Genomic DNA, 27,348 nt, shown 5'->3' on the forward strand with positions numbered 1-27,348 from the left:
GTCGGTGTGTACAAGTACACAAAAACATCTGTCCTTGTTCCAGTGTCCCACCAATAAATAAATACAAACTTTAAAGCACCCCTATTCCCTCATACTTGCAGGCAAAGGTCAGTTGCCCGTACGCATACATAAACGATGATCGCACCACACATGTGAGGTATTGCCATGAACGTCAGAGTGAGAGCAATAATTCTAGCACCAGACCTCCTCTGTAACTCTACACTGGTAAACTGTAAAGGCTTATAAAGCTCCACCTATGGAGATTTTTAAATACCGAAATGTGAAATGTTTGGTATCTATTTACTTGGCACAACACCATATTTTATATTTTACCAAAAAGTGGGTATTATATTGTGTTTGTGTGCTTTAAAAATCATTAAAGTGTATGTTTGCGTTAGTGTGTAAAATTGCGTTTGAAAAACCACTGTGCAAATGCCGTGTGACATAAAAAATTTGCAAAACCATTTTATTCTCTAGGGCCTCTGCTAAAAATATATACTGTTTTGGGGTTCTAAGTAAGTAGTAAAAAAGACTGAGTTATACAAAGTTTTAGAAAAAGGCCTGGTCTTAAAATGGATAATGCCTGAAGGTACTCCTTGGATGTTGGGCCGCTGTGTGGCTGGGCTGTAAAAAAGTCTCACACATGTGGTATCGCCATATTCAGGGGGAGTAGCAAAATATGTTTTGGGGTGTTGTTGCAAATATTCTCATACCGTGTGTGAGAAATAACCTGTTAATATGAAATTCTGTGGAAAAAAAACACATTTAATATCTCCATTTTCCCAAAAAATTGCGGGGAAAAATTAGAACTTCAAAAACTCACCATGCCTCTTACTAATTACCTTGGACTGTCCAAAAAGGGGTCATTTAGCATTAGGAATATCAATTTATACTGGCCTTCTCCATACAAATATCCAGTTTCAAAGTACTTTGGGAATAATGCAAATCAGACACCAAGATGTGTGATGCAAAATTCGACTTCTTTATTATTGATCAAGCTTTAAGTAATAAATGATAACACTGCATATTTCAGGCAGCTTCCATAAAGCACCAGTCAGAATACAGAATAGAGATTTCAGTAAACCACTATACGATGCATCAAAAACGCAACAGGGTAGTAACTTAAGCATTCAAATCCCACGGGAACATCTTGTATGTAAAATAAACCAGTTAGTAGACACAAAGCAAAAGTGAGTTAACTATTAACCCTTTCACAACCTCCTTTTTGTCACAAAGTGACAACTGTTCTATTCATATCACCCTTCATACCTTTCATCAGTATTGATTTACTGAACGTGTCATTGTCATCAAGTTGGGAATACACTGTATACAACAGCACACTCCAATTAGGCCACAACATGCTATTATCAAACCACCAATTATTTGCCTCAAACTTCCTAAGTCAGGTATCCATCAAAATAACCATTCCCCCCAATTACCAGTAACATTCTGTTTAATTCCTTAGGCCAACTCATATAAAACCTTTATGTATGATTGTATACATTGGCATGATCACTTAATTTAAAACAGCACATTCCTTCAAAATATTCAAAACCATAATTATTTTTAAGCAGTAAATAATCTATATTCACTCGATTATGAAGCACAGCTTTACGGGTTCCTGGGAGGTCGAGCAACAATTCCTGAAACGCCTTAGGAGCATGATTAAGACTTTTTTCCATATTACATGCCAAAGCATTAACAGTTCTTGCATTATACAATACCAGTGCTGGTACTCCTACAATAGATACAGCTAAGCTAGTATATTCAGCTTTGGAAAACAGTGTAATATCTGATATACCATCTTCTGATACAATGTAGGTGTTCCTTCTTGATTTTAGATCCTTCTCCATAGCTTTAGGATGTTCAGGCAATATCATACTCAAACGGCTTAAAATACAAGGCCCTCCAGTAATATTGCCTGGAATATATGAATATGTAGTATTTCCACAAGAAAACAACCATCCTAAAAGTAATTTGACATGCTTAATGTGGCCAGGCTGTGATAAAACATGATTACAGGTCATTGATGTATATACTGAAATACATATTCTATTAGACTTACATAAAATCCTATTATGAAAAAATAGGGTTGTTTGATGTGGGCCATATGTAAATCTTAGATACCAACACCAGGGAAAATCTTCAGAACCGCATGTCATATTGTATCATACATCTCCTTGGGTAACATTCAACGTTTTTATACTAGTCATATTTTACCAGCATTTAAATGAATCTGGACAGTTCCAACAGTACTCATACAATGAAATAGATGGTACATCATCCATTCTTACATCAGTATCATTAGTTATCACTCTGAAAATGTCCAACAAAACTGAGGTTGGAGTGGGAATGGCTATCAAACCTGTAGTTAAAAGATCGATAGGATTAAGAGTACTGTATCTGACAGACAAACATTGGAAACATCACTCAGACATTCTCTGGTTGCTTTAACAGTTCATGTGGATGTCTGTATTGGGGCAAGGGAGTCAGTCTTTTGTGACTGCGGGCAAATGTACATCAAGTCCTGTGGGTGATAATAACATGTACTAATCAACCAAACTGGGAGAAACACTATCACTATGAGACAGCCTGTGGAACTATATCACCTGCTTCTCTTTCTAACATGTCTGCTTCAGAGTGTTCGACACCTGCTTCTCCCTCTTTGTCTGTAGTCAAGACCTCAAGTGAAGAAGAATCTGAGACTTTCTTTACCCTTGACACATGGATCCAGGCCAGAAAATCTGCCATCAGAACTCTGCAGTTCTGCAGTTCACTCCTTCCACATCTGTTCCTGTCCCTTGCCAGTTCTCCACTCGCAGTACACAGCTGGTTTAAACAGCTCATGAATCTCATGAATGGTAGGCATGCTAATCCATTCCTAAGTTGATTCCATATCATGTCCCAAAATTCCATCCATGATTATCCTCATATCCTGTTGTGAACATTGTCACCCCTGAGTTGCTCTTTTCCAGTAGTTAATGGCAGCAGTGGGGTTTTTCCAAGGATTAGGACAACCCTTTATAATGCCTTTAACTTGAGTAATTTTCATTGGCTTTATCACCAAATCATTTCCCACAATGATGTAAAGGTAAGCTTGGCTGAATCTTCTGACTCCTGACTTGTGTCCTTCTCCTGTAATGTCTTCTCTTTTACCATTGATGTCTATCCGCCTTATTTCATTGCTTTGCTTACTACCTTGCCTTTTCTCTTTCGTGGTTCTGGGCATCAGAGCAGCCATAGTTTGCTGCATCTGGTCTAATCTCCTCCCCAATATAACTTTTTGTTTCTTTCCACTCTTTATTCATTTTCACACATTGATAAACGTGAACCTGACACTTCTTCCGAAGAATTCCCCCCATCACCACCGATCAATGTCAAATGGCCTCCTTCATCGTTGGGAGATGGCGGAGGCTCTTGGGCTGGGGGAGAGTGTAATGAATGTCTCTTACGATTACGTGACAACAAATAATACTCATCCTCATCCTTAGGGAGCTGAGGGTACAGTTGAGTATAAACAGGAAGCGCAGTGGCAGATGTCAAAGAAGTGTCACAAAAAGGATTATTACTCTGTTTAGCTACTGGGGCGGAAAGGATCGGTGTCGGGTGCTTATATCCTGGGGCATACTTCAACCAATGTAGCTCTCCCCCTCTCAAACATTTCATATCCCACTCAGGATCTGGACCAAAATAGGGAAAGGCAGTTTTGTCCCCTAAACATAGCCCCTTTATCATATCCATGTGAAAATCATCATTGTCCCCATCTCTGGGAAAAGGACTGGCACTACCCATGGTCAAACTCCACCCTGCCAGGTTGTTTACTCACGAGACAACATAATATTAATCCCAAGGTGACACCCTAGCGACAAACTCTTTACATGTCTCATTAGCTGGTGGTTGGGGGTTTTCAAGAGCTGATCCATTTTCCATAGTTCATTTTTTTAACAACTTTCTTTCTCTTAATACTTTAAGCGGTGGCTTAGGAGGGTCTGGTTACTTCCCCATACCTTGCACATTACTCAACATCACTGCAAAGTAAATAAACAATGTTATGCAAGCTGGCCTATGTGTTTCTTTCCCAGAGATTACTACTTAAGCAGGGTGAAGCTGTACTAAACTCACGTAGAGCTCCATCAAAATTCTTCTCAACTGCACAAGCGCTTGAAGGTTTAAAATCCCCTGGACAGATACACCCCTTTTCTGACTCCTTCAGACTGCCACCATGATTTCACCTGTCCCAGGTCAACAGATAAATCTCCTCGCTGAGTAGGCGGTGTGTTTTTCAGTCCTACAAAGACTTATAATACATCTGCTTAACACTTCTCTAGTTTCAAGTGTACATAAGCAGTTAACACACTATTTTGTACGATTGTAGAAAGGACATGTACAAATTTCTTATAAATCAACCTAGGTTTTGTTTAACCCTGCGAGCTCCCAAAGCTCCAGCAGACAATTGCTCGTGCTACCGCAATCAGGGCAAAGTAAGACAAAAAATGCTCACTTACCTTTGACAGCTGATCCTATCCTACTTCTGACAACAGTTCTGTTAGGAATATCAATTTATGCTGGCCTTCTCCATACAAACATCCAGTTTCAAAGTACTTTGGAAATAATGGAAGTCAGAAACCTAGATGTGTGATGCAAAATTTGACTTCTTTATGATTGATCAAGCTTTAAGTAACAAATGATAACACTGCATACTTCAGGTGGTTTCCATATAGCACCAATCAGTATACAGAATAGAGATTTCAGTAAACCACTATATAGTGCATCATAACAAAAATGCAACAGGGTAGTAACTTCTGCAATTTCTCAAAACAAAAAATATGTGCATAGATAACATTCAAATTCCACACATCTTGTCTGTAAAATAAACCAGTTAGTAGGCACAAAGCAAAAGTGAGTTTACTAATAACCCTTTCAATTTATGAGGTATGTTAGGGCCTCAAGAATTGAGATAGGCAGTCAGTAAATTAGGTGTGATCAATTTTCAGTGATAGATACCATAGCTTTTAGACTCTATAACTTTCACACAGACCAAATGATATTCACTGATTTGGGTTATTTTCACCAAAGAAATGTAGCGGTATAATTTTTGGTCAAAATTTATAAAGGAAAATGTACTTATTTGCAACATTTTGTAACATAAACGGTTTTTTATTTTTTTTTAATTATTTCTAGCGCAAAATAAACCCAGTGGTGATTAAATGGCATATATATATATATATATATATATTACACTGTCCCCTAACATTTACCAAGGTTTTCTAAAGTCAAAACAATCAACAAAGAAAAAGAAACTTCAAGCACTTCAAATGTACAGAAAATGATGACAGATTACCTTATAGATATTGTAAGATAATTTTAAGATTTGAATAATTCCTTTAGACGATCTTCTCCTGTCTAGAGTAAATATCATGGTTTATAATGATTTTATAAATCAACTTTTCAGAAACATCTTGAAATATATTGAGTCAAATACAGAAGCTGATGTGAGATGGTAAATCATGAAATTGAAACACAAATGTTTGATATGTATTTTAGGAGTTATGCACACCATTTTATAAAAATAAGCCCACTCATAACCTGGTGGTTCTGAGCAATTTTTTATTTTGCCTTTTAAAATTAAAATATATGTGCATGGATATTGCATTAATTAATGCAGGGTATGAATAAAATGTACTTCTTTTTATTCTGTATTGCTGGGATTTTCCATGTTGCTTTGTACCATACTATGAAGTGCAAGGCATCCATGTTGACAATATTGTGATCAATTGTCAGTGGGCATTAACAGTTATTTTTGCAAATTGGTTTGAGTTAGGGGATCCTGAGCAGTATCTTTTCCAATTATTTTAGTTACTTGACTATAACTTGAACATATATGTAAAGTCTTTTTTTCAGTTTTTTTTTTAATCATTAACTCTCTTAACTGGAGTGTTCAATAAATGTGAAAATTAAGACTTTTAACTGATGTAGGACATCATATTTTGAAAGAAGAAACAAACAATGTTTATGATGAAGACTTCAAAAACATCTGTCGAAGGAAAACTTTTTGAAAATCTCTCAAATGGGTCACAAAGTAAAACAAAAACAAAAGAAAAAAACCTTCTGTAATCTATTAAAAAAGTTTTGGCTTTACACTTTAAGAAGGAATCAAATATACAGTTTCCTTGCTGCTCTTTTAGAGTCTTAAAACTTTCATTACAAAGTTAACGAAAAGCACAAAAGTCTAATATTGAGAATGCTAGGATCAAAAGAATGGGGTAAAGAATATGGTATGTTAAGTTAGGACAAAATGATAACTTTAAAATGCAATAAGTAGCAATAGCTGTGTAATATACACTTACAAACGGAGGTTTTAATATTTGGCACAAAGGCAACTAGCAGGAATGTATCTTGTTTATGGACTTAAATGGGGCCATGTTATCCTTTCATCAATATGTATGAGTACACAATTTTTAGCATGTAGCAACAAGACTGGGGTTATTTGTGAATTGTCTGCACTAATTATTATGTGATGGGTAGCCTTTTCCGACTGAGAGCTGCAGATGACCTCAATTATAGAATAATTTTGCTTACTAATATATTAGTTTATTAAACAAGGCTTAGTGTTTTTTTGTAACTCTTGCAAAAACTCTTTGAAATTATTGGAATAATGCTTAGTGTGGTTCTCTGTTCCGTGATTTAAAATTGTTGTAATTATTTTATGCTTTATTAAATAACAGTTTAAGCAATCCTCTATGGCCTTAGTGCACTTAGGGAACAATAGCATAAAAGCCAGGTAAGTTTCAATTAAAAAATAAAAATGAATAAAAGCTAATGTTTTGGGATCACTGATAAATAAAATATGCCTTGACAAAGGTGTCTTTGGAGATTGTGAAATGTTGTATTTTTATTCATTTAACCTCTTCCCATCCTGCCCATGTAGATAAATGGCTGGACAGGAGCTCTGCCGATGCGGGTGGACATTTCTAAACGCCACCCACATCCATTGCCTGTGCGCTCTCCCTGGGAGCGCGGGGCACTGTGATCACTGTATGGGACCTCGATTCCTGATTCATGTGATCTCTGATTGGCCAATCAGTGTTCACATGAATAGAAGTAAGCAAGATGTCACTTCCTGACATCATTGCTTACTACTTGTGAAATCTGTGAATGATCACATGGTACAAGGCTATTCACAACAGCCTTGTGCCATGTGACAAGCTGTGATCAATCACAGCTCACATAGTATTTCTCAATGGCTGCAAGAATGCAGCCAGAGAGAAGGAGAAATTATTGCTTTTACAGCATTTATGGGTGTAAAAGCAATCAGTGTAAAAAAAGAAAAAAAATCTTCATCACCCCCCACATGTAGTACAGTGTCACTATGGTGACACTGTACTGCTAGGGTGACAGTATGTTAAAAAAACATAAATAATAATATAACAAAATTAAATAAAAATGTAAACAAAAATGTTGAAACATTATAATTGTTGGTTATAAACTAATTTGGGTTATTTTATTTTTTTTTTACTAAAAAGATAGATGAATACATTGTGGCCAGGACTTTTGAAGAAAGATTATTTATTTGCAAAATTTTATAAGAAAAACACTTTTTTAAAAACATTTTTTGGACTTTTTCATTTATATAGCAAAAAGAAAATAAAAATCCCAGTGGGGAATAAATGCCACCAAAATAAAGCTTTATCTGTCTCCAAAAATGCTAAGAATGTCATATGGGTACAGTGTTGCATGACCCACAATTGTCATTTAAAGTGTGATAGCACTGAAAGCTGAAAATTGGCCTGGACTGGAAGGGGATGAAAGTGTCCAGATTTGAAGTGGTTAAGCACATTGGGCATGTTCCATATATTCTGACTTTGCAAGGTTCAAACCATGCTCATAGATAAAGAAGTTGTATTCTGTTATTATTCTGTATTATATCAGAGATATAAGATTATAGAGAGATAAAGAGAGCCTACTTGCCCTCTTCTCTCATTTTCCCCACTATGATTCCTGGGTTTTCCTGTTCCTCCTGGAAGCCCAGGACTACAATAAACAATGTCAGGGCAGTGAGCAATAGGACTTCTGCAGAATATAAATCTGGGTTCTGTGTTCAGAGAGATGTCAAAATCCCAGCTGCAATCATCCCTTTGTTCTACATGCCAATATTTATTTGCTTTCTGAAAATATATATTGTTTTGGGGTGTTTAAGTATTTTTTTTTTTACCAAAAATGCAGTTTTTATGAGTGAAAAATGAAAAAGTAGTGAGCTGGATGACATTTAGGAGGAGATTTACTAGAACTGGTGCACTCAGAATCTGGTGCAGCTGCGCATGATAGTTTCTAACTTCAGCTTGTTCAAATAAGCTTTGGCAATAAAACCTGGAAGCTGATTAGTTTCTATGCAGAGCTCCACCAGATTTTACAACCTCCAGCTTTAGTAAATAACCCCTTAGTTTACGAAAACATTGGGTTTGATTTACTGAAGGCAAATAAACTGTTTACTTTACAAGGGTAGTTACACTTTGCAAGGGAATTTTCTCCAGAACTTAGTGAATGAGGTGAAAATCTGTTGACTTCCATCATCCAATCATGCTCTGGCAAAAATGCTGTTTTTTATTGCTATTATTTTTCTGGCATTTGATTGAGGTTCTTTGCAAAGTAAAATTTCACCACATTCATAAGATCGGGGGAAATTTTCTTTGCTAAGAGAACCGTCTTTTTCTGTCTAGTGAATCAACCCCATTGTATATCATACACAATATGCTTTTTTATTAAATAAAACACTGTTTTATTTTTCACTTTTTGTGCATCTTGTGCATTTGTTGTTGATCTCCTCTGCCCTTTTTCAGCCATTTTCTCTTTATATACTATAGTCAAGTAGTCAACTGCACATCATTATTCTGAGTCAGCTTCTTATTAGCAAAATGTTAGACAATGCCAGCACAATATACTGTGTATTTGCCACTTGTAAGCTAAACAGGGTGCATGTAACAGGGTGACAGTGCAGGTTCACAATTGTGAGACAGTTATCACCTCATAACAGAAAGTGTCTAAGCAAGGACCATCATGGCAGAATTAAAAAAATGAAAAAGTGCTCATTTCATGAAAAATGCATATTTCAAAAAGACTGAAAATCATTTTTGCAATAATGTTAATATGTTAAAGCGTACTGTATATGAGATTTTATTCATTTGATTTTGATGTTCTTTAAAACAGTTGATTTTTTAGCTGCAGCTTGCTTGACATACTGGTTTTCTACACTGTGGTTGTAACTTAGTAAAGGAAAAAGTTTGTATTCTGTTGCAGCGCTTAAGTGGCATTGATAAAAGCCATATAGTAAGTCTATAAAGGAAAAAATGATGCAAAATCTTCATCCAAAGGATAGGATCCCAACACCAATTCTGTGAGGAGATGTAACACACTGATAGGTGATAGAGCCCAGCAGCTTACCAGATGGATATGACCCTCAATTTATAGAGTGGTCATAAAAGTTCGATATCTCCATGGAAAGCCTGACTCCACATCAGTCACCGTAAATGTCCTCTCGGAACCAATCATACACCATGGCCAGATACCGTCACTCCAGAAGCAGTGATGAAAAGAACCGCTTAGTCACTGACCTGCCTCTTCCACCTAGACCAGCCTAACCCACTTCTGATATCTGTGGGTATCACTTAAGATAGCCACAGATTCAGAGTAAATTTTTACCCCTGGTATAACCAGCCTGTCAAATTTTTCATGTGAATATTGCCAGTGTTTTCCCAGCAGGGACGGGGAGAACAAAATTTCTCCAAGGCAGGGGAATCGAGGGCTTGTTTATATACGGGTTGCAGGGAAAAAAATCACATTGTCTATGGCTGGCCAAAATTACTTCTATCATAAACAAGCCCATTTATACAAACAATAAAGATCTTATGAAAAGTATAATTGCATATTGTCTAGGTAGAAAAAGCTGATTAGACAATAAAGCTGAGATTGAAGTGGCTCTTTAAACCATTTGTTCTCACACTTTGTGGACTGCTGTTTAACCCCTTGACGCTGACGTCACACAAATATGTGGCCTCACAGAACTTGGCTTTTTTACGTGGGGCTGCATATTTGCGTACCTGTTTTTATGCTGGGAGCAAGCCGCACAGCACGCTTCCAACACAAAAACCATGGTGTCACTGAGAGCCCTGGGTCCTGGTCTAACAGTCGGGACCCGGGACTCCTGATTCCGGGTCACTTGATCGTTGTGATAGCCTCTGATTGGCTATCACAGTGTTCAGTCACTGTGAAGCCCATCCCTCTTGCATTTTTTTCTCTCTGAATGGGAGATACATAGTATCTCTCTCTCTCCTTGCAAAGAGAGAAAAAAAACTGTTTGTAAAAAGAAAAAAAAAAGACAAATAAATATTAAAAATTAAAGAATATACCTAGATCAAGGTTTGATCTAGTTCAGTGCCAGGGTTAGTATTTGGGTCAACATCAGGGTCAAAGGTCAGGATCTCAAAGGTCAGGATTTGTTTTAATTGATATCAGTGTCAGTGTGTTTTTATTTAAAGAAAAAACAAAAAACAAAATGCGCGCTATTGTTTATGGGCTGTAGTTCAGGTACAAACAACAAATAGCATACACATATATGGTATTGCTGCGATCCTTAAGAGCTAGAAAATTTATTTTAGGTTGTTCTTTGGTGATAGGTTATGGTAGTAACAAGAAACAGACAACTAAAGTAAAAAAAATGATTTTTTTTACTATTTTGGGCCAGTTTTCTTTTGATAATAAAAAAAATCAGGAGATATCCATTACCATTTACCACCAAATGAAAGCACAATTTATCCTGAAAAAAAACAAGGTATAATGCATCTGGATGCACAAAGTAGTTGTGATGATATGTACAGTTTTACTAACACATGTCAAAGTTGTAAAATTTTACATAGTCTTTAAGATTTGTTTTACCTTTAGGCATGAAGGGGTTAAACGAGTGAGGCTTACCCAATTTTGATATTTTTTAATGAAAAAAAATAATTTCAGGTGACAAAATGTTTAAGCTAATGTAGTTTTGATGGATATTGTGGGATATTAAGTTTTCAAAATATTTCTTAATGTTTTATTTAATATAGTGTATCTATCTGCAATGTTAAATATATATTTTTTTCATTACAGGCATGTATACTGGAGAGACAAATATTTGACTTCCTGGGCTACCAGTGGGCACCTATCCTGGCAAATTTTGTTCATATTATTATTGTCATTCTTGGAATATTTGGAACCATCCAGTGTAGAACGAGATATATAACAGGAGTAAGTATGCATATATTGCTTTTTGTATATTATAAAAAAACTATGATTTATTTGCTTCTAGGTTTGAAAAAAAATGAAATATGAACATATTTCATGGAAGGCATATTTCATGGAAGGCAAGGCAAAACCTAACTAAGATTAAATCTACTCCCACCCCAATTTTAAGTCTATTCTATCTATCCTGTTAAAGGAACGATTCCTATACTTTCCTATTCTGAAGTCACTCCGGTCTGGTCACATGATCAGGTCCCAGCACCAGCTTCAATATAGAGGAGGGACAGCCAACAATGGATGCCCCATAGTAAGCCTATGGGAGACATCATCACAGAGGCTCTGCAGCCATTGTTGGCAATCTCCTCTTCACTGAAGCTGGCTCTGGAGAGATAATGCGACCGGACCAGAGAAACTTCAGAATTGGTATGTATAGGAATCTTTCCTTTTCTTTGTTCAAACTTTTAGTGTTTTCAAAAACATAAAAAGAATTAGAAGTAGGACATGAACATATGCAGGTTTGAGTGAATACAGAAAACATGTTGCCCTACAGGGAAGAAGAATTATTGCATGAAAACTTGTTACAAGGAACCATATAAAGACATGAAGGGACACTGTGGTACATGGGAAGATAGGATCTAAATGTAAAACAGAGATGTAGCACTGTTCCCAATGACCATTTGGAGGATCCGTATGAAACATGAGAAGGGGGGCAAAGGCAGACTGGAAGAATAAAAAGGAGAAAGGAAGAAAAAATAAAAAAAGAAAGGGAGGGAGAATTAGAAGAGACTAAAAGTGAGAGTGGGGGAGAGAGGGTGAGCGTGTAACTTCCAGGAGAGAATAGAGAATCTCAGAACCAGGACAACACAAAACACGGCTCTTAGGACTATCTCAATACAGGAGAAGAGAACGTCAGGGAAGGAACAATGAGTCATCAAAGTTTGGTGGGAGGAAACGTTCAGGAATCTTTCCTTTTACAGGGTAAATAGAATAGGCTTAGAATGGGGGTGAAAGTAGATTTAGGCTTAGTTAGGTTTTGACTTGCAATGAAGCAGTTTAAACCCACCTTCCCTTAACTCACCAGATGCCCTGTTCACTTCCAGAAGTGAGCAATATCCTGTATTTTTGAGTATATGTGTGCATGTGATTCACTTTCCTCCTGCTGATAGTACTGATGATTGGCGCTTGGCTCCAACTAGGATCAACTTGGAGTTTACACAGGGTTGTTTGTTATTTCTTTTTTTTTCCAGCAGTGATTGAAGTGGCAGGGGAGAGTAGGTAAGTAAAAGCTGCCAAAGGAGCTAGTTTGAAGGCTTTTTTTATACCACCGCATTGTGTTAACTCAAGTTCTGTGCAAAAGTGTGCTCCTTCCTTTTTTTGTAAAAGGCACTCAAATGCACACTGCAACATGCAGTAATGTACAGGCATGCTCTGTGGTGCACTAAGTTTGAATAATCACTGCACGTATGTTAATACATCTGACCCATTGGTAGCCCATTCAAAAAAAAACGGGCAGCCTAACTGCAATGCACCTTAATGTCTGAAATGACATGCATTAACACGAAGCACCAAAAAAAACAAATGTGACTGGGCTTTTAAAGTGTGTCCATTGCTTTACTCTGCTTTGCAAAGCACATATTTGCTTTGAAGTGGGACCTGTAGCTAGTTTTATTATATTTATTCTGTACAGGACCTTCTGTAAATTGCATTAAATATATTAAATCATAATATTTACAAATTAAATACATAAATTTAATTAGTAATAAGGTTAAAAAGCATTCTTAGAAATGTTCAGAAACAAGAATGACATTGAATTTAGAACAACATATATTTAAAAGCACATTATTTATCATATTTTTGAGGAATGAATGATGAAATTAATTCTGATGATTGTATATTGCACATACTTTATACTGTACAAATAAGAGTATATTTATTTTTAAAACCATTATTTTTCATACATTTTAAGTGCAACTTCACTGTTGTTTAGAAACAAATGTCTCCTAATTAGTTGTATACGTTGCATACCATTAAAGAGCCCTGGCTACTTTTTTTTGTTGAAACCAACATATGGCTTCAATTCACTTGCATGACTTCCTGCAGCCATTTCCTACCTCCTGGGTGCTAGGTGGGGAGGCTCTGTCTGCTATAATAACATCATTAGGTCAAGTGTTTTAATAAGAGAAAAATTGCTGAAAAATGCAGTGTGCCAGTTACATTTCTGGCAGTTTTTTTCACAAACAGCATGCAGCGCATACCCTTGATTGCTGCGGTGACAAGTAAGTCACATTTACATTTTTGGTAGTTTTAGAATATCATAACTGACGTCAGATTGAAATTGAAAGTTCATTGTTTTATTAATACCAACGTACACTGGCTTGTGTAGCAATGATATATTTTTAACTGGAGTAGAGGATTCCTTTTGAGCTGTATCACATTAACTGCCTGTAACTTTGCTACGTACTTTGATTACATAGGTCTGCAAAAAATTTTTTTTCAAGAGCTGTTTTGGTTATTCCACATAATCTTTATTTTTTTTGGTGCGCTGAATCCGAAAATGACCTCCATTTTGTCGTAGGACATCACATTTCCTGACAATTTAGATAACTATGTTAAATAAGGCAATACCTCAAAATAAATGGAAATAGACTTTTAAAATTAAAGTTTTATTACAATTTTTTCATGCAAATCCTTTTTTAAACTGAAATGAGTTCACCTACACACACTAAACTCGATTCTTCTTCCCTGTGAGGCACCTCTTGGTGCATTTACGCTTGTGAGTAGCATCTGTAATGTCTCTCTGAAGCATCCAACAGTAGTCTGCCATCATTGTAATGCTCCATTTTCCCTGGTATCTCCTTTCCATCTCTTTAATGTCTTGGTGGAATCATTCACCTTGTTCCTCACTCACAGCTCCCAAATTTTCAGGAAAGTAGTCACGGTGGAACTGGAGGAAATGCACTTTCAAATATTATCAGGCAACCTAAGGCTTGAAATGCTTTCAGCATTCATCCAACGATCTTTTTGTAGTGAGGATCTTTGTTATTGCCTAAAAATTTCTGTACGACTTCTTTAAATGCAATCCACCCTTTTTTGAGGATCCGCCATGGTATTGACAAACTCTTGATCAACTATAAGCCTTCTAATGTTTGGTCCGATGAACACACCTTCCTTCAATTTTGCCTCCGACAGGCCTGGAAACTTGGTGACCAAGTATTTGAAGCATTCTCCATCTCTTGGAAGTGATTTTACGAATTGCTTCATCAATCCCAATTTTATGTGGAGAAGTGGCAGAAGAACTTTATGGGAAGGTACCAAAGTTTCTCGGAGGACTTTTTTTTCACCGACTGTTAGCGCCCTCGACTGCCAACTCTTCTTGGTCCAGTGATTTTGTCGGTCTCGACTGTCCCATAGACACAGAAAACAAGGGTATTTGGTATACCCAGCTTGTTGCCCGAGCAGCATGCACAAGTCCTCACACACTTGCCAACCATGGTCTTCATATTTAAGTTTACGAAGAACCAATTCCAAGTTCTCATTGGTTTCCTTCAAGTGTACGGAATGACCTACAGGTATGGAAGCGTAAAAACCACCGTTGTGGAGTAAACCTGTGTCAGGAATGGACTCACCACTGGTAGGGCTGTGGCTCACTTGCTCTGTGGGCTGCAATACCAGCTACTACCAGAGGGTGCTTTCAGAAGCCAGGGTCTCACTCCTGCAATCAAGCCATCACCTGTTGCTGATTGCAGGAGGTCTATTTAAGCAGGACCAGGCCTGCAATCAGTGCCTTGGTGTTTGTTTCCCATGAGCCCCTGTACCTGTCATCTGCCTGCCTGCCTCGTTTCTCTGCTTGACCCTGACACTGATCGAATTCCGCCTGCACTGACCCCGGCTATTCCTGACCATTCTCCTGCCTGCTCCTGTTGTACCTTGTCTGCCCGATTGTTCCCAACCCGGCCTGCCTGACCACTCCACCTCTCCAGCCCTGACAACACTTGTTCTTATTTATATTACTTTAAGGTTTGGTTTTGTTTGCACTGCGTTTGTTTATTTTGTTGCGGCTCTTAATAAATTCTATTATTATTTCATTTCTGAAGCCTGCTGTTCCCTGTGTCAGTCCACACATTTCTGGTCATACCTGGATCCCTAACAAACTGCTTTGAGACTTCTTTTTGAAGAATCTATAAAAAAAGACGCCATTGCTCTGAATCATATTAGATTTTAAATTGACCCATCAGACCTTCAACATTGATGCAATAAACCAACTTGTCTTCCTGGGCGAAGTAAGGAACGAACACCTTTTCACGATGTCTGAACCATGAAGATGACACTCCTGGCAACAATAAATTCCTGCTTTTCAGCCTAGATTCGAGTAACTCAGCGGCATCTTTGGGAAGATTCAAGTCTCTTACATAATAATTCATCTCCTCCTGAGAAAACAATTTTGGTCTTGTATCATCTTCAAAGTCAGAACTTGATTCGTCATCTGGTTCAGGTATCACTTCACCTTCATCGGAGCTAGGTATCTCTTCCAAGGTAGCAGGGGGCTTGGGTACTTGTATATCTGTGCCATGGGGGATGGGCCGAATTGCTGAGTGAAGATTGGGGTATGAAATGGAATGCTTCCATTTGGAATTAAACCTTTTCACATCGCATGAACAAAAGTAACAGTTGTCACTATGGTTCTTTTGCTCTCGCCATACCATAGGAATCCCATAACGGAAAGATTTTTTCTTACCCTTGAACCAGTTTCAGAGGTCCTCAACAGACCGTTTGCACACTTTATGAGGCGCACAAACTTTATCTTGATCTCCAATTTTTAGTCCAAAGTATGCAAAGTATACTTTTTTCACAAAGTCTGTAATATTCTGCTGTTGCTTCAACACTGTATATTCACCACAGATGAAACAGAAACTGTCTGGCGAATTAATACACTTTCGTGGAGCCATAACATAACGGTTGAAGAATGACGAGCTAACATGAACTGCGATGAAAAAGTGTGAACAGCCTAGAACCAAGAACCTGATGATGATTCATGCACAAGCGTGGACTGCATGAGAGAGCAGCTCTGTGTCTGTACAAGAGAAGTCACAGTGCTGGCCAAGCCCCCCTGCACTGACAGGAGCTGCTGCTATCTGCCCTGTGTCTCCCTCCCACTGGATTCTTCAGGAAAGATTAACCCCTTCTACCATTAGAAGCACAGACTCAGGGGTGAGGCTTATACATAAAGCATGCTGCTGAGTATCCCAGTAGTCAGACATGTCACTCAGAGCAGCACTTGTAGGGGAGGAGGGGCAGAGATTGTTTACCTGCAAATAACAACAAAGGGCCAGAAGAGAACTAGGGAAATGATGAAATAGAATTTTTTTTCCCTAAAACTTGATTAGCTTATGTATATATTGCTGACCATCAGATTTACAGTACTATATTTTTTTTTACATAACTCGGACAACCCCTTTAAGGTTTTTTTGGCATTTTATATCTTAAATGCACTTATGTGAATTAATTAATAGTAATTTGGACTTTAAATTTGGTTAAAAACCCATAATTAAAAGAAAATACCAAAAATTTAAAAAATTTGATAAATATGAAGACAATTTTGCATTTTGTGGCAAATCATGACGTCTAGGAGTTTTTTCAATATTTTATTTGTTTTCAGCACACCAAAATACATGGAAATTAGATGAAAATAATCAAACAGCTTTTTAGTCGCCAGACCTGTGTTATCAAAATGTATGTAAATTCAACAAAATTCCCGTAGTTTTCATGTTTAAGCTTTGTAGGGTGAAACTGGCACCTGAACCACCCCACTTTCATGAACATCCTATACCTATCCCTAAGGATAGTTACTGTATAATCAGAACTCTGACAGGATGAAAAATTATCCATAAGTATATGCTCTGCCTTCCCTAAGGAATATTTCTGTCTGCAGCGTTACTGGTACTGCCACCCTTTCTCCATCCTTTTGGTGTCTAAATAATATATTCAGACTTTTGAAATATTTTAAAGGGAACCTTTTCTAGGAGAAGCATGGACACTGCCATTGCTGATTCCAGGTTCTGAAAATACTTGGCTGTCATGATGAAAATATTTTGAGTCATAGACCTGCACCATATATAGATAAGGACTTCTAAGCCTGCTGTAGTTAGTATCTTGTATCTTTCCCGTAGGTGTTTCATTTTCCTTTGAATTGTTTTTCTGTTGCATTCTGTAAAATACGAGTTTAAACTTCAATAAATAATGTATCCTACTGTGCCAGGCAGGTTATATTCACTAGGATCCGATTATAATGGCTACATTTTTGGTAGAGTGTTGTAGAAAATAACACTTATGCCCTAGCAAAACTGCAAAAGTCAATGTAGGACAGGTTTTGTTGCACGGCTAACATTACAAAAAATACCCCTATATTGCAATGGGTGATCCTATCACAGTTTTTCATTTAAATTCCTTCCTGGAAGTAAATGGTGATAATTGTTAGTACAGGGGAATTGATTATCAGTTTAAATATTACTCAAAATAACACCTGCCATGACTTGGTATATCTATTTCTTACATTTGTTATGTGTATTATTTAGTATTAATTTTAGATATCGCCCTTCAAGATTGCTTTAGTCTTCTTACATTATTTAAGCAACCCATTAACCTGCAATATTTTGGTACACTTCATTAGCTTCATAACTTTTATTAAAGTTGAAGGCACATTAAAACCTAACTAAGCTTCAATATAGCCTTGCCCCCATTCTAAGCCTACTCTATCTACCCTGTAAAAGGAAAGATCCTTATACATACCAATTCTGAAGTTGCTCTGGTATGGTCACATTATTTCCCAAGCACCAGCTTCAGAGAGATCGCCAACAATTGCTGCAGAGCTTGTGTAATAATGTCACACGTAGGCTTGCTATGGGGCATCCATTGTTGGCTGTCCCTCCACTACACTAAAGCCAGCACTGGGACCTGATCATGTGACTGGCCTGGAGCAACTTCAGAATAGGAAAGTATAGGAATCTTTCATTTTACAGGGTACATAGAATAGGCATAGAATGGGGGTGGGAGTATATTAGTTAGGTTTTGACTTGCTTTCCACTTTAATTAAAGCGTTACTAAACCCACAACAGTAAATTCAGAGGTTAATCCTCTGCATAGTGTAAAAAGATTGTTTGATCCTCTCCTCTGATCCTGCCCTTCTTTCATTGCTCCCTAAATATCTCTTGATAGAACAGAGGTTTGGAGTGACTCTTCACATTATTATTATTATACAGTATTTATATAGTGCCAAAGGGTTTGCTCAGCGCTGTACAATAGCAAGGGGGACAGAACATGAGACAAGACAAAAACAATACAATACACGAGGGGTTCGAGGGCCCTGCTCTTTCGAGCTTACAATCTAGGAGGGAGGGGAAAGTGGTACAGGAGGAAATGGCTGTGGGGAATGAAGTGGTGGGAGGAGTGGGGGAGGTCAGCTGTTTGGTGAGGGTGGGGTAGGATTCCCTGAAGAGGTGGGTCTTCAGGGTGCGCCTGAAGGTGATGAGGGTAGGTGATAGTTTTATGGATTGGGGTAGGGAATTCCAGAGGATGGGGGAAGTCCTGGAGAAATCCTGCAATCGGGCGTGGGAGGAGGAGACCAGGGAGCTAGAGAGTAGGACGTCCTGTGAGGAGCGAAGGGCACAGGTAGGGTAGTATTTGGGTACCAGGTCGGTTATGTAGTTTGGGGTGGCATTGTGAATGGCTTTGTAGGTCGGGGTTAACAATTTGAATTTGATGCGCTGGGCATTCGGGAGCCAGTGAAGCGATTGGCAGAGGGGGGGGGCTGATGTGGAGCGGTTGGTGAGGTGGATGAGTCTCGCCGCTGAGTTCAGGATCGACTGGAGTGGGGATAGCGTTCGTTTGGGTAGGTCAGTGAGAAGGGAGTTGCAGTAGTCCAGGCGTGAGATGATGAGGGAGTGTACGAGTTGTTTAGGAGTGTCTGGGGTGAGGAATGTACGTATCTTGGAGATGTTGCGGAGGTGGAGCCTGCATGGTCTTGATAGCAATTGAACTTGGGGTAGGAAGGAGAGGTGTGAGTCCAGGGTGACACCCAGGACTTTGGCATGTGGGGTGGGAGTGATGGTGGCATTGTTAGTAGTGATGGAGAGGAGGGGGGCGCGCGGGGTGGGGGAAAGACCAGGAGCTCTGTTTGGACAGGTTAAGTTTGAGGAAATGGAGCGACATCCAGTCTGATATGTCGTTCAGGAGGTGGGCGATGCGGGCGGAGAGTGAGGGGGTGAGGTGGGGGGTGGAGAAGTAAATTTGTGTGTCGTCGGCATAGAGGTGGTAATTGAAGCCATGGGAGTGTATTAGTTTGCCAAGGGAGGAGGTGTAGATGGAGAAGAGGTGGGGTCCGAGGACAGAGCCTTGGGGGACTCCGACAGAGAGGGGGAGGGAGGGGGAGATGGCAGTGTTATAGGTGGCGCTGAAGGAGCATTGGGAAAGGTAGGAGGAAAACCAGCAGAGAGCAGCGTCCCTGATGCCAAGGGAGTGCAGTTTAGTAAGGAGGAGAGGGTGGTCGACAGTGTCGAAGGCTGCGGAGAGATCAAGGAGCAAGAGGACAGAATAGTGGCCATTAACTTTGGCGGTTAGTAGATCGTTGGTGATTTTAAGTAGGGAGGTTTTGGTGGAGTGCAGGGGACGGAAGCCAGACTGTAGAGGGTCAAGGAGGTTGTTATCAGTGAGGTGGGCGCTTAGGCGATTGTAGGCCAGACGCTCAAGAAGCTTGGAAGTGAATGGCAGCAGGGAGATGGGTCTAAGGTTGTTAAGGTCAGTGGGGTCGAGGGAGGGATTTTTGAGTATGGGGGGGATGTGTGCGTGCTTTAGAGGGGAGGGGAAAGTGCCAGTGGAGAGGGAGAGATTGAAGATGTGGGTGAGGGAGCGAATGATGGAGTAGGCGGGTGACTGGAGGAGCTGTGAGGGGATAGGGTCCAGGGGGCAGGTGGTGAGGCGGGCTTCAATGAAGACATGCTCAGTTTAGTGTGTATTGCTAGAGAGGTTTTTTTTTGGGGGGGGAGTGTGCATGTGATGAGCACAGGGCCAATCAGCACTGTCCAGACAGAGATCAGGAGCCCTGAATCCTCCTAGAGGAGAATGAAAACTCCTCCTACAAGCTTTAAGCAGTGCTCTGCTGGACACTGATAGAAGTCACAAGACTGCTCCAACTGCTGATGAGAAAAGGTATTTAGCAGTTTATATTTACTAAAATAATTACATTTCAGTGTTCTGTGTACTGTGGGAGACCTGATATAGTGAATGCAGGGTAATGGGTTTCGTAACACTTTAAAGCTATCAAACTGCTTGTAAGTTGGATGCATGAGGGGGGATAAGGTAAAAAAATTACAAAACCTTGCCTGGGGCTGTCCATGCAAATTAATCATGTGCTTAAAGTGTATCTAAAGCAGTGATGGCGAACCTTTTTGAGCCCGAGTGCCCAAAACTGCAACACAAACCAACTTTTTTATTTCAAAGTGCCAACACTGCAATTAACCACTTGCCTACCTGGACGCACTGACAGACGGCACTGATCGGTGGCACTGCTGGGCATCATTGATGGGTGGCACTGATGGGCAGCACTGATGGGCGACACTGCTGGGCACTGACAGGTGGCACTGCTGGGCAGCGCTGACAGGCGACACTGCTGGGCACTGATGGGTGACACTGCTGGGCACTGATGGGCATCATTGATGGGTGGCACTGATGGGCAGCACTGATGGGCAACACTACTGGGCACTGACAGGTGGCACTGCTGGGCAGCACTGACAGGCGACACTGCTGGGCACTGATGGGTGACACTGCTGGGCACTGATGGATGGCACAGCTGGACATCATTGATGGGTGGCACTGATGGGCAGCACTGATGGGCGATACTGCTGGGCACTGACATGTGGCACTGCTGGGCAGCACTGACAGGTGACACTGCTGGGCACTGATGGATGGCACTGCTGGGCATCATTGATGGGTGGCACTGATGGGCAGCACTGATGGGCGACACTGCTGGGCACTGACAGGCGACACTGCTGGGCACTGATGGATGACACTGCAAGCAGTTAATCTCACCTCTGGCAGCGTCGGTATGGCTTCCAGCCCAGCAGCTCATTCCCATTCATGCTGAACACGTTGCCCCTGGCCCCGGAGCAGTGTGGGAGCCTCTTCCTCTCTTCCGCGCCCATCCCCGGCTACATCACCCCTGGTGCCAGAGCCGCATTGGAGCCGTTTCCTCTCGTCCACGCCCACCCTGGCCCCAGAGACATGTGGGAAATGTAGTTTTATGGGGGTCCAGTGTGGACGAGATCTGGATGGCCGGTCCATGCGCGCTCATCATCTTCTTCCTGGCGTGCCCACTGAGATGGCTCTGCGTGCCAGCTCTGGCCCGCGTGCCATAGGTTCGCCATCACTGATCTAAAGGGAAAGCTTTTATGTAGTTTTCAATAGAGTGGGGGAAGGTTGAACCCATGGTAGGTTTTTCTATTGCTTTCTGTGTCCCCACCAGGAACATTCACTTTTTTATTTATCCTGGTGACTACTGTCACACCACTGGGAATGAGAAGAAAATTCAAAATTGCATGAAAGTCACATGATTGCTGGCTGCGCCTATGGAAGAAAAGCCCCTGACAACTGGCAGAGAAACATCCATGAAGATGGCAATAGTGGCTGAGGATCATCTAAGGAGAGTTCTGAGTTGTCATTAATATAACAGAGAAAACTCCCAGTAAAGAGTTTGCCATAATTTGCAAGTATGCTCTGAATACTTGCATATAATTGCTAGCACCCCCCTATCCCTCAAACAAGTACGCACACACACACACACTCTGGTTTATGTAAATAGTTGTGATGTTCCATGTGATTTGCAATTTTTCAACCATATGTTTTTACTTGGAGAATACATTTTTATTGTTTATGGGGAGGCGGTGATATTGTACTTGTAATTTCTTAGAAGTTGAAAACTTTTGTATTCGTTTAGCCTAACCTCATCTCACATCTAACTTTTGATTCCGCTGAATACACAAGACACATCACATATTTTAATGCTGCTTCATATGAGGGCAGTATACAGGGCAGTGTATATGCAATATAGTTTTTTTACTCAGATTTATGTTGAGGTTGTCATATGGTTATGTTTCTTTATAATGGATAATGAGCCCCAAGCCAGATTTTTTGCACCTGTTTTTTAATATCTTGGAGATAATTTAGATTTTCTTCTTTTTTTTGTGCTACAGTTTAGGTTGAAACAGTGTAAAAGATTGCACAGCTGTTTGTTAGCTTGAGGCTCTTGCTTTGTGTTCTGGTTATATTTAGTAGGAAGCTTTTTTTTTATTGGTCTCTACAGAAATCTTTTTACATCTGGCATTTTCAGGAACACCTTGTACGAAAAGAGCACAAGACAGTTTTTCTTAAATTGTCCTTGGTGTGTCATATTAGTCCGCTTTGCCACTTAATTCCTGCTGTAAGGACTGACTGATAGTTTCTCCACTGCAGGATCTGCTCTGTGTGCTCTCCATGTACACTGCTACCCACAATGAAAAATTACTGTGTGCTTTCTGTTAGCAGACATATTTCTAAAAAAGGGATTGCATTCTTAAGTAAATGTCATGCAGCAGGATGCTAGAACCAGTATGTGTGACCAGGATATGGATTTTAAGGTCTAAACTAGCATACTGTAAAGTAAAGAAAACATAATGGAGCTCTTTTTTGTTTCTAATTTGGCTCTCTAAAAATGTGGAAGTACTAAAAAAAAATAAGTCATTGCTTTATTCTTTTATTTTTTTTGGTACATTTTTATTGGGCTTTCAAAAGCAAATAGTACAAACTGTACACTAATAGCAGGTATAAGAGAAATGTAAGTATATATTAGGAGTGAAAACTGACTAAACCTATCACATAAACAAAAGTACCAAATTATAAAAATACCAAAATTCAAGTCACCAGAATGTAGGAATCACAAATTCTAAGAGAGAGCAATCAAAGGATTCCACTATACCACCAATCAGAGTACAAATTATGTTCATAAGGCACAGTTACGTGGATGAGACCTATTAGTCCAGTTGGACGAAGAGGCCCATTGAGGGCCAAATGCCACTACTTGGCCTTTTCATAATGCAAGCATTCTTTCATTTGAGTAGTGGAGGCTAACCAATGTGCCACTGGAAATATTAAAGGGTCTAGAAAGCAGGCTAGATGTTTACACTTACTCAGATGGACAGGAGTATAGAACTAGGATAGCCAAGAGTACTGGCCTCTGAAACTCAGATTTTCCCAAAATATTCAGTGGACTCTGTTGAACGCCTTCTCTGCATCCAAATAGAGAAGCAGAGAAGGTGTTCTATGAACCTCAGCAAAGTGCAACACGTTAATTATTTGCCTGGTGTGTCGGAAGCCTGTCAACCCTTGGTAAAACCAGTTTGGTCCGGCCTGATCAAGGTGATTAAGATACCAAACAGGCACCCTCCTATAAGTTTTGTTTATATCTTCACATCTGTATTATGTAAAAAAAAGAGGCCTAAAATTGGTCAGTGTCTTAGGATCCTTGTCAGGCTTAGGAATAGTTATAATGTAAGCCTTCAGGCTTTTTGAGCTGCTGTTTGAAAAACATTTTGTAAATGGGGAACTAATACACTAAAACAATTTGTAGTAGTCATTGGTAAATCTGTCCAGGCCTGGAGCTTTACCATTAGGTAGAAAGGCAAAAGTCTTAGCAATCTCTGCTTCTGAAAATGGAGTGTTAAGGGAAGAGAAATGATCTAGAGAAAGAGTAGGAAGTTGTAGTCAAGCTAGGAAGCAACCTATGGTTTGTGAAGATGGTTGGGGTGTTTGGAAGACATTTTTGAGGTCATACATGTCACTGTCAATCTGAAAACAAATTTGCCATGTCCTGGGGGTTAGTTATTTTGTTTTTGGCCTGGGTATGAATGAGAAATGGTATTTTCGACTTAGATTTCTGGGATTTGAGCCTATTGGCCAAGATTTTCCCTGGGCAGTTGTCGCTGGTATAGTGGCAAATTTTAAGCATCCTTACAGACTTATCATATTATTCAAACAGTAATCTTCTCAATTTTAACCTAAATCTAATGAGAGCGGATAAATGTTGAGGGCAAGGGTGGGCTATATTAGCTGATTCAAGTGAATGGATCTCAGCTAGGATCAAGTCTAATCGATTTTTGAACTGCTTCCTGTCTCGAGCTCAAACTTGAAGGATAATACCTCTCATATATGCCTTATGGGCATTCCAGACCAGGAAGGCATCCTCCAGGGAGGAGTCAAAGTAATCCCAGATTTGCTGAGTTAACCTTTGGACATTGTCCAGCATTTTAAGCACTTTAGAATTACACCTTCAAAGTCTAACTGGCTGACTGGAATCCTCCACATATAGGGATATAAGTGCGTGATAGGAATACATAATGTCCAATGTGGAGGAGGAGGATGCTTGCTGAAGAATCCATTTGTCTACAATAAACATACCAATTCTAGTGTAGGTATTGTGCCTGCAAGAAAAAAAAAGGTGTAGTCACTTTTGCTGGCATGGTGGCATTGCCATACATCAAATAAATCTTTTGTATGTAGAAGGGAGTGAAGCATGGTGTCTTTTTATTGGGAGTATTGGAAGAGTCAATAGAGGGATCTGAGGTTAGATTGATCTGAGGTTAGATTGAAGTCTCTGCATATGAGGAGATGGTCCCATTTGACTTCAGAGATTCGTCGTAGAAGCTTACGAAGAAAAAGAAGCTGATTGGTCTTGGGGGCATATATTTTGACCAGCATATATGGCTGGTTATTGATGTCACAGGCAAGAACAACGTACCTGCCCTGGAAATCAAGCAGGAATGACTTTAAAGTGAAGGCTAGAGTGTAGTTATTGCTACAAGGATTCATCTCTTCTTGCAAGGAGCTGAAGCTGTGAAGACATGCGGGAAGTCTCTGAGGGTGCACCTCGGACTCCGAGATGCATGAAAATTGGTCTCTTGTGCACATAGAATGTCTTCTTGAATTTTAGAGGTCTCCATCCATAGAGATGCTCTTTTGGTGGGGTAGTTCATGCCTCTGGTGTTTATAGATATTTCCTTAAAACCCATCAAGGGCTAGGTGATTGATCTGAAGTAGCTTGCAACTCTGAGTGGGTTAGATTGGTCAATCTTTGCATAAAGGAGATCTGCTGCAGCATATGCAGAAGTGTTGAGACGAGCATCAAAGATGATGAAAGAAAGAAATTAGTGACTAGTATAATTCCGGCGAACACAATATGTAGGAAGTATAGCAACTAAACCTCAACTGGAAAGAACAACATCATCAGCGACCTAAGTATCATGACAAAAGAGCACTAGGTGTCATACTCTTGGAAACTGCTGTAGCAAAGACATAAAAAAAAGTTCCACTGGAAGCACGTACAGGAAGTCTGCTAGGATAGTTTGGGAGTTACATGTGCAAGAGTGCAAGAGCACTAATTCTCAGCAGGGGAATGTAGAGGTACCCCTAAAGGTTGTTCAGGACACACTTATCCTCAATATGCTCTACTCTGTCGCCAACAGCTTGTAGATCCCTTTTAAAGCCATGCATACAGGCCATCATATCTGTTTGCAGAGAGGCACGAAGGGAAAGAAGCATGCCTTTTTAGTGCGTAGTCAGAGACAAGTTGGCCTGAGGTAGGGAAGAAGGCAATTGGATCAGGGGTGTCTGGAAGAAGAAAGGAGTCTGGCTGTTGCTTGCCTACCTCCATATCATCTGGAAGCTCCAAGCTGTCTTTTGGGTCAATATGGGGCCTGGATTTGGCAGGGCTGTAGAGTGAATGTGTGGATGCCCTAGAGGCTCAGGACATCTGCATAGTGAAGTGACCTATCTCACCATTGCTATAATGACCGTCTGCCTGGGTGGAGTCTTCTGCCCCAGTTAGCTGTGCATGGCGGCTTCCAGCGTTATTTTGGTGTGGCCATTGAGGCATAGCGGAGAAGAAGACTTCCAACTTCCATGGTAGCTCAGTCTCCCAGGGGCTGCTGTGTCATGGCATGGTGTCATGGAGCAGGAAGAGAAGCTATGAATTGTTGGAGGTTCCAGTGAGTGGTGGTTTCCCCGGCCGAGGAGTTAGTTAGCGGCCATGTTCTTGCGTGGTCGCCATCACCCCTCTTGTAATTATTTTTAATGCTATTTTGTTTGTGGAAATGGAATGAGAATGGATAAAGAAACTGTATTGCCAGGTCAGATGTTTGTAATTCTGACAGATGTATGAAGTATTTCAAGAGTGAAATGTGATCAACTTCAAGTAAGAATAGGGCTTGTTAGTGTCATAATATGTCCAGAGGAATGAAGACATCTGAAAAGCCATGAGCTGAACTTTAGTGAGACACATAGAACATTACAATATACACACTGGATACAAAACTATCTATGTATTGCTACTGTAGTGCAGACCACAGTAATTGGTCCCTCTGTTAAAGCCAGGTTCCAATCCCCGAGTGGTACAAGCAGCCAGGCACAAGGTATTGTCGACTAGGTGCGATAAATCCTACTCAATCTTCAGACAGTGATCAGGCAGATGATGTTCATTTTTTGTTGTTTCATTTGGGATAAAAGCTTTGGGATGCTCAGAACTAAAGAATTTGAATGAGGACACAATCCTAAACCAGTTGACCAAAGTAAAGCAGAGTTTCCTCTACAAGAGGATTGCAATAGCTTTTAGCACAGGGGCCATCCTTTAAGGTACAGCCCTGGCAGATAGGTCTGGAACAGTACTTCTATCCAAAGGGGGTGCACAAGCAACAGTCTGTTTCTCTAAAGATTCTCTGAGGTATATTCACTGTGATCCAGGCAGACTGAAGGCCTCCTTCACTTCAGCTGACTCTGACACAAGGTATCCCAGGAAGATCCTCTTTAGGTATTGCCTTTGTGTTCCTGAGACTTTGGGGTGACTCTTCTGCTTCTTGGTGAGCTAGACTCATCCAGAACTTCTTAATGCCTTTCCTAAGCCTTGGAAGGTTTAACAGCACTTCCAGGCAGAGCCAATCTCCAAAGGCAAAGGACCCTGCTACTATCTGCTGTAACCCTTTCTCAGTGCCCTGCTGGCCACATTTA

The 27,348-nt window shown here is 40.0% G+C and overlaps 1 protein-coding gene across 3 annotated transcripts in view; it reads left to right on the top strand.

Annotated features, from left to right (window-relative positions):
• The window catches only part of NKAIN2 (sodium/potassium transporting ATPase interacting 2), a 1,142,378-nt gene that overhangs the window by 378,123 nt on the left and 736,907 nt on the right, over positions 1-27,348 (top strand). For all 3 annotated transcript variants that reach the window (XM_089686435.1, XM_089686437.1, XM_089686436.1), the window contains exon 2: positions 11,137-11,274. In XM_089686435.1, the coding sequence (XP_089542561.1) occupies positions 11,137-11,274 (138 nt within the window). The remainder of the gene's footprint in view (positions 1-11,136; positions 11,275-27,348) is intronic.

The sequence above is a fragment of the Staurois parvus genome, unplaced genomic scaffold (assembly GCF_062004578.1).
Source record: "Staurois parvus isolate SC_StPar_1 unplaced genomic scaffold, SC_StPar_1.0 ptg000397l, whole genome shotgun sequence".
Classification (NCBI taxonomy): Eukaryota; Metazoa; Chordata; class Amphibia; order Anura; family Ranidae; genus Staurois; species Staurois parvus.